We start from the raw sequence: 9,152 nt of genomic DNA on the forward strand, positions 1-9,152 counted from the left end.
CCATACTTTTTAAGAGTCCAATCTTGTACATGAAACTTCAACCACCTTTAATTTCCAAAGTATTCCGATGCATTGTGGCGGAGTGGTTAGAGCATCGCGCTCAAAATCACACGGCCTCTCACCTCTGCCGCGCCGGTTTGAATCCCGCTCGCGCCGGAAAGTGAGAAAGTTTCCCAGTTTACTTTCCGAAGGTCGGTGGAGAGTCTCTTCCCAGGTAAATTGAATCTGGTTTCAATAAAAACTGAACGCCACCAAATACATGTAACTGAAAAATTGTTGAGTGTGGCGGAAAACATCAATCAATCCAAAGTATTCCTGGTGTCCAATCTAAATTGAACATAAATCTTCAAGGAGGATTATTAATTCGTAAATGAATTAAATGTATCTCCGATTATTGTGATAAAAAAGAATAAAATAGAAACACATACTAAAATTTCATATTCACTTTAAGACATGAGAAGAACTTAAATTGATTTATTGATAACACAATAATGTTGTAAACACTGGGTTATTAATCAAAGTACCACAACCACTAATGATAATTACAGTCATTAACAGTTCAAGGTCATCCGAGTTCAATACCTAGTGTCCCCCATAATGATAATTATAATCACTAGCAGTCATGTTTCATTTTAAACTGTATTTATTTCAAAAACAAGAACATGATTAAATACATATCATTGGAATTGTTGAAATTGGGAAACAAGTGCTTGTATCAATCCCTCTCTCATTATACGTTAACAAAATTACATCATGTGATGATTTCTGCTGTCGTGTTTTACGCCTATATTTATCTAGCTATGTGTACCTTTAAAAATATAATGAATAGCATGTGATATTATTACATTTTTTTCCCTCATATTCAATTCTTTTGAAACTTTAACATCTTATTCTAAGGAACAAAGCCTCTTTTAGCCTCACAGTGTAGAGAAATCTATCTTATCTTCTTTTGTTGGTCCATATCCTAACATTGAGGAAGTAAAGTGAATTACCTTTAATGATCATGTTAATCATTGATTTTTGCCCTTGAAGATCACGTTATTAAATATTCCTAAGTATACATCTACTTGTTATAGTATGGTTAATCTCTCTCTCTCTCTCTCTCTCTCTCTCTAAATATAAAGCCGTGATAAATTATATATAGAAATATCTCAGTAACCCTCTCTCTCTCTCTCTCTCTCTCTCTCTCTCTCTCTCTCTCTCTCTCTGTACAATACCTTTATTCAATGATGTTTACTGCATGTATGTTGATTGAACCGTTGAAAAAAGAATAAAAATTTAAATACCCCACACTGTATTTGCACAAGAGTTGTTAAAACCATTGATGGGAACTTTCTCTAGTCGTAAAATGAATACATAATTTAATTCATGAAAATATAAACCCAAGTGAACAACAATGTAAAGCAAACTGATTTAAAAAATATAAATACTGTAATAAGATATAATTTGATCTCCGGTTTTGAAAGTGAGTAATTGTAGGTATGTTATCACGTTCTGGACGTGAACACCTTTCCACTGTTCCTGGTGTACCTAACGGAAGTGTAAGGTGGCGCTGAAGCCGCATGTTCGTACGCTGGCGGTGGTGACATCGTTCGGTTTTCCAGATCCTGAACTACAATTGATTAAACCCAGTATTAATGTATTTTTATATTGTTCATAAGACGTATAATTTCAAATAAATGACTGAATTGTGTACATAATAATATATTTCAAGCACATACTCCAAAGTATATATATATTATAGGATTAAACATTCTTTTTGAAGAATTTATCGATGTGTAAACTCCGGACATTTTACTCACAAACTGAATAAAAGTGCGAAGCACTTTTATGTTAAGTTTGTGAGTAAAATGGCCGGAGTTTACATTTGATTCTTATAATTCCAATTCATTCACTTCATTAACAATTGCAAAAATTTGAATAGTTCCCCCGCACTATGTTGTTTGTTTTCAGGCGTGTATGAATACATCGCATTTTCGGATTTATTGATGTGTAAACTCTTGTTCAGCTTTATTTTTGTCCAATCAAAACACTTGTAATAAATAACATTGGAATTATATATATATATATATATATATATATATATATATTACATTTGACATGATTCATTGATGATTAGTTCATTGTTTGGTGGGTTTCTTTCTATCATTTCATCATTACTGAATACATTTTGATGATTTTTGTTGTCCTATCACAGACGGCGTTTGCGTGGATAGCGTTCAAGAAAGGGTACCAAGTTTACGCCATTTCCCGATCCAAATCAGTAGGTTGTGTGTCCACCCTTGGCTTCAGTCGCTGCTCTCACTCTCCTTAACATTGACCCCATAAAGGTATGTATTGTCCTTTAAGGGATATTATTCCACTTCTGAATAAGGGCCTGTGTGAGTTCAGCAACGATATTTGGGACGTTGACGCGCTACCTAACCCTCCTGCCCAGCTCGTCCCACAAATGCTCGATTTGGGACAAATCTGGACTGTATGGTGGCCAATGAAGAATTGGGACGTTGTTTTGAGCCAGAGAGTCACGACAAACCCTGGCAACATGGGGCCTTGTATTGTCCTACTGCAGTGTAATATTACGTTGATGGATAAGAGTAAGGACTTGTGGTCTCAAGACCTGATCCCGATATGTCACTGCTGTAAGACTGCCATGGATAACCACGAGATGTGTTTTCACGCCTTGAGATATCCCTGTCCAAACCATAACAGCCCCCTCCCCCCGAATCTGTCGATTTCCGTTACGCAAGCGTCAGAATATAGCTCACCACGGTCCATCTGACCTGTAAAGCGTGAAGCGAGACTCCTCAGTGAACAACACGCTTCTATAGGCCAAACGGAACCGATATTAAAGGTGCGTGTGCAAGGAGCCACTGCATTCGACATTTACGTCGCCTCTGAGTAAGTGGCGGATCAACATAGCGACGTCGTAGCCTTAAATGAAACTCTCACAATAGATTCCTAACCGTTCTTGGACACACTGTCCGACCATGAGTGCCGAAAACTTGGCGCGTCGTCTCTGTCACCGTCTGAAATCGGTTACGGAGGTGCGCGAGACGCATGCCTCTATCTTGACGTAACGCACGGGCATCCTCTACTGGGACGGTCACCCAATCTCCCTGTGGCTCCGAGACGCCAACTAAACGTAATATTGTTGTCTGTACACGATATTGCTGGGCTACATGACAGTGCGATGGTCCCTGCATTATCAGAGCAATGGCTCTACCCCAATCGACTTCATTCAATCGCGGCATTTCGCTCTACAATCGACTTCATTCAATCGCGGTAATCGACTTCATTCAATCGCGGTATTTCGCTCTACAATCGACTTCATTCACTCGCGGTATTTCGCTCTACAATCGACTTCATTCGATCGCGGTATTTCGCTCTACAATCGCTTCGAAAAGAAACGTAGTGTAGCTGATCTATACTGTTCCAATGTTCGATTTGTAATGAATCAACAGAATATATGCACATTTTCTTGAAAAATCTGCTTAAGGCTTGCGGCGTTGAGTGACCTAGAGTGGGGTCATAGTCGGCTGAATTTTAATTCTGATTTTAACTAAAGAACATTTTCACAATGCGCGGACGTTACTCAGTGTCAAATTTAATGAAATTTCGTCCACGTGTCTACTAAAAGTTATATTTCAAAAACCGAACTTGCGTTTCTTTTCCCACTAGTAGAGAGAGAGAGAGAGAGAAAGAGAGAGAGAGATGGGAGGGAGAGAGATATATCATGAACTGTATGCAAGAGACAAAAGTCAGTGGCGGATCCAGAAAATTTTCCAAAGGGGGGAGGGTGCTTCCCAAGTAAAACATGTCAGAAAATGACTTGTTTTCAAGAAGATGGGAGGAGGTTACAACCCCGGTAACACCGCACCCAGCCTCTTTTAGATCTGCCACTGGAGCTCAAGTTTCTTAATGTGTGGGCGGACAAAATACACTACAAGCTTTCAAAGGTAACAAACTAAGTCCATTCACACAAAGGTTTAGTACCTGTTAAAACACGGGGTCGGGGTACATCCACCCGGCTTGGATCCGCTCCTACTGTGACGTTCTTCTTATTGTACTTACTGAGGACGCAGCACGTGATGGAGATAATACACACGATCGCCACAATGGTCCCAGATATCACTCCGAGGTACAAACTCACACTAAAATTGGAATTGAGGAATTTGTTTTCTACCTGGCGTTGATTTCCCATTTACTATAACATTGTAGCATTTAATCCGAGATTCCTCTGACTCTTACCCCCGCTTTTATATTTGACATGTCCCCCGCACATGTCAAATATAAAAGCGGGGGTAAGAGTCAGAGGAATCTCGGATTATGTAGCATTAAGTGTCTGTGATATCACTTGTAGAATTTTAAAAGTAATTATCAATATTACCTATTCGTGTACGTGATACGACTTAATTAAGGTGATATCACTTTAACAATTAAGCTATCTGTGGGGATCCGGGTTAGAGTAGGTCCTCAGTACCCCTTGCTTGTCGTAGAAGGCGACTAAATGGGTCGGTTCGTCGGATGAGACCGCAAAAACCGAGGTCCCGTGTCGCAATAGGTGTGGCACAATAAAGATCCCTCCCTGCTCAAAGGCCATAAGCGCCGAGCATAGGCTAAAATTTTGCAGCCCTTCACCGGCAGTGGTGACGTCTCCATATGAGTGAAATATTCTCGAGAGGGACGTTAAACAATATTTAATCAATCAATCAACAATTAAGCAGGGTGGATCCAGGAATGGTTGAAGGGGGGGGGGGGGGGGGGTCCACCCTCAAAATGCGCTATTTTGACTTTTTAAAGCAAAATTTTCTAACCAAAAAAAGGGGGCGACCCCTGGAACCCCCTGGATCCGCTACTGTTCAGTGATATCACTTAATGTCACTTAAAACGCTGAAACGCTCGGCAGAATAGGTGATGCCACCCCATCGTATAAGTCACAGGCACTTACATCATGTGGAGGCCTATCATTACTGTATAAGAGACGTAGGCCTGTGGATTAAGTAGCACTAGTATTAAACAACTGCTGACTTTTGTTGAGGCTGACCTATAAAATTGCTGACTTTCGTTGAGGATCGGTGACATATAGAATTGCTGACTTTTGTTGAGGATGACATATAGAATTATCAATTCAAGAAATTAACACGATATTGACCAAGATGAAGTAAATTATCCAGTTATAACTACAATATTTTATTTTCCAATCAAGGGCCCTCAAGGGGCAGCATGAAAATACATACAAATACTGTACATATACATATGCAAGTAAAGAAAGAAGTGATTACGTAACACATAACGTATTCATTCATTTTACAACATGAAATATCTAATTATTCCTGTAATACATGTATGTCCTAGTTACGGTAGTGACATTCCGTATCAAGAGAACTCCGCGAGCGAGGTTTCATGAGTTTTCCGACCATATATAACTCTGAGAGCTTGACCTTTCGACCTCAAACATTAGAGATCATCTTTTTATTTATGTGAAGTTTCAGTGCTCCCCCTCTCCTCCCTCTCCCCTAAATAGTGATAAATTGCAATTTTCATTTGGGTACTGAAGCGCATTGCATGCCAGTTTACTGCCCATATGGACTGCAACAGTTATCAGGCTTACACGATATTGCAAATGTATTCTTTATTTTCTGTATTTGTAAATTGTTTCTTCTGTCTGTTAAAACACAAAGGGAACGGCATCGAATACGTATATCCGGTGCGATCAGTTTGATGCAGATTATTGGTGAAAAAGGAAAAACGAAAGGAATTTTAAAAAGAAGTATAAGAACTTCCCCCGCTAAACCTCCCCCTCCTCCCCCTCACCCTGTCCGCCCCCTCATTCCAGGCTTCGTACGAGAACGATCGACTCGCACTGACGGGTAAACAGGGATTTTTTAGGGTCTGTAAGGGGCTGAAATAAGGCCCCATTCCCAATGCCAAAAAACAGGTATTTTCCCCAATTTTTTGCTTTGAAATTCCCAAACAATGAAAACAAATCAAGCAGGGTAGCCAAATCATTCATAAATCTTTTTCACAGGCCCACAAATTACAATGTTTGCTTCATGATTTTGAAGTAAACCTAATTTTTTTGCCTCAGCTTATTTGAATGAGGTAAGCTTTGACCAAATTGACAGTCAGAGGAGCCTGATTATACCGTACATCACTCTGAATTGGGTTTTTCGCTATTTCTTTGTATGAAGCATTTTCTCCCAATTTCAAGCAAATGTCGCTATCTTTCCCAATTGGAAAGGCCCTGGCCCTTGAAATCAAGACCTTAAAAAAATCTAAATCTATATTCTAATACACAGGCACTCGACGTTTTAAATATATTATATGATTTAAAAATAATAATAATAAACTTCCTGTTTACTGTACTAGATTCTAAATACTCTGTAGCCAGTAATAGCTGGTGCCCGGCCCTTACTTGTCATTGTAGGTAGGCTTCTCCGTGGTAGTTACATGTAAAGGGGGCGTACAACAGTAGTCTCCCCTGGACCCACAGCAGCCGTGCTCACAATGGATATAGGTCCTCACTTTGTAAATAAATCCGTAGTTACTTTGTTTGTAGGTCACCCGGGGGCACTCGTATCCGCCATCAGCAGCTAGCGAGGAAGAACAGAATAGACCTTATTTCTAAATCTCAGGACCCCAATGGAAATGTAATTTGCATGATATTCAAAATTCGTTGGCAGTCGAATAAAAAAAATAATAAATCTACATTTTACGCCAGTTTTTTCTTCCTCTATAATTACGTGAGGGGAGGCGATGAAAAATAAACAAAACACAAGACTCGTGTGTATCCAACACACAAACCAGCACGATCCCACAGGAAATTTACACTAATTATATTTCTGTACAATTACACGAAAATCAAATTTACTATATGTCTGGGGTTTGTTTTCTTCAATAAATCTATGCACGCTGTTGACACAAAACACAGCATAACTTTTCATCCGCTCATGGTACATATAAACAGACTAAGCACACACGTACAACGGAAATGTAGAATACAAACACAATGGAAATATGAGTATACACCTGTATCTTTTTCTACCACAACAAATTCTGTACTTTAAAAACACCTGTTAAATTATGCATTTAAACCAGCTTCACAGTTATTGATTGATCTGGATAATTCCGATAGATATTAAAGTTACGGATGGAAATATAGAACCTCGTTTGTCTTGGTTATTAACTAAGCTGAAATTGTAAGGCTTCAGATTTAATTAACACAACTGCTTTTATTTTAAGAAGTCGTGATGTAATCCGGTTGTATTTTGAATTGTCCATTTCATTTTAGATTGAAACGAAAATGTATAAAATAATTTAGCATTGGGCTTTGTAACTTAAAAAAAAAAAATTAAATAATAATGATTGTCCACATTCAAAATTGTCATATACAGGAACAAACTTCGAGCGTGCTTTGTCGTCAATGTATAAAAAAAAAAAACAATACAAAAATGTTGCTAAGTTATCTTACCTGTGTCCAAAGCTAGGGTCAGCAACATCCATACAAAGGTCAAACTCTCCATAGTTTCACAAACCCGCTAGTGTTTATCTGACGTGTCCGTGTCTCATTTGTTTCATCATTTTACGCCATTGCTGTGGACGGATGTCGCCAGCAATGTGCATTATTGATCGCTTGATGGTGGCAGCAACCACTCGGCGTGAAATGACGCTGATTTTGGAAAAGTTTCAAGTTTTAAAGCAATAAAATCCATGGATTTTAAATGATAAAAATCTAACTTTCAAGCATCATTGGGATGTATAAACCAAAAATTCTAAAAGGAAATCAACTACACAAAACCTCGTACTTACAAAACACACTGTGAAAATAATCCCAAACTGAACAGTCTTACCCTGTTTAATTAAATGCCCAATCTTGTTCATTTCATCATTGTAGTTTATGTAACAAAAGTGTGGTGTTTGTTGCAGTAAGGGATTCTAATCGTCGGTGGAAGAAGAAAAAATATATTGATATCTGTTTTGAAGGAGATATCTCGATCTTTTCGTGTTAGAGGTTTCTCATGCGATGCATCTTCCAAACAATTAAATATATATATATATTTTTAAAAAAATTGTGGTAAGCGATCTCTCCTGAGGTTTTCTGAAATCGGATATTATCAAAATGAAGACATTTCTCTGTGGGTTTTCTGAAGCAGAATATCATAAACATGAAGTGATTTCTCTGTGGGTTTTCTGAAGCAGAATATCAAAATGAAGACATTTTTGGTGGGTTTTCTGAAGAAGAATATTATCAAACTGAAGAGATTTCTCTGTGGGTTTTCTGAAGCAGAATATTATTAAAATGAAGAGATTTCCCTGTGGGTTTTCTGAAGCAGAATATTATTAAAATGAAAAGATTTCTCTGTGGGTTTTCTGAAGCAGAATATTATTAAAATGAAGAGATTTCTCTGTGGGTTTTCTGAAGCAGAATATTATTAAACTGAAAAGATTTCTCTGTGGGGTTTTTTTAAAAGCAGAATATTATTAAAATGAAGAGATTTCTCTGTGGGTTTTCTGAAGCAGAATATTATTAAAATGAAAAGATTTCTCTGTGGGTTTTCTGAAGCAGAATATTATTAAAATGAAGAGATTTCTCTGTGGGTTTTCTGAAGCAGAATATTATTAAAATGAAGAGATTTCTCTGTGGGTTTTCTGAAGCAGAATATTATTAAAATGAAGAGATTTCTCTGTGTGTTTTATTGTTATCTCATCTGAAGCTCATTCTCTTCTCATATTGGTGAAAAATCACGTTATCTATATATATATATTTTACGAGAAAAGCTCCTTCTCCTACCAGTTTTGAAAGCAATCAAAACCGATCCCTGATTTTGTAAAGATGGACAGTGATCAAAAGCTTATATGGCTGATGACCAATGAAGATGAAAATATCCTCATCCAAATTAGTAAGATGATTTTAAACAGTGGGATATAATACTACAAATGTTACATTTCATTGCATTATGCACATTTTCTTTCTTCATCATATTCTACACCTGTAGGCTGTCTTGGCTACTGGGAGTACAAGACCAACAGTCTGGTACAACAATTTACTACCAGATTGTTAACAGGCACTGTCCCTTGGTACTCCCTGTAGTCAGGTCAACATATTGTGTTTTTATTCTCTCATATAACGCTATTCTCTTTTATATAAGTAT

The 9,152-nt window shown here is 37.8% G+C and overlaps 1 protein-coding gene across 1 annotated transcript; it reads right to left on the minus strand.

The window, feature by feature from the left end:
• Positions 1-625: 625 nt before the first annotated feature.
• On the minus strand, positions 626-7,663 carry LOC125659048 (uncharacterized). The gene is made up of 4 exons (XM_048890591.2): positions 7,472-7,663; positions 6,416-6,593; positions 3,994-4,151; positions 626-1,612 (listed from the first exon to the last, which is right to left on the minus strand). The coding sequence occupies exons 1-4, from the start codon at positions 7,521-7,523 to the stop codon at positions 1,488-1,490; spliced, it is 513 nt and encodes a 170-aa protein (XP_048746548.2). The 5' UTR covers positions 7,524-7,663; the 3' UTR covers positions 626-1,487.
• Positions 7,664-9,152: the final 1,489 nt, after the last annotated feature.

Source organism: Ostrea edulis, chromosome 9 (genome assembly GCF_947568905.1).
Source record: "Ostrea edulis chromosome 9, xbOstEdul1.1, whole genome shotgun sequence".
NCBI lineage: Eukaryota > Metazoa > Mollusca > Bivalvia > Ostreida > Ostreidae > Ostrea > Ostrea edulis.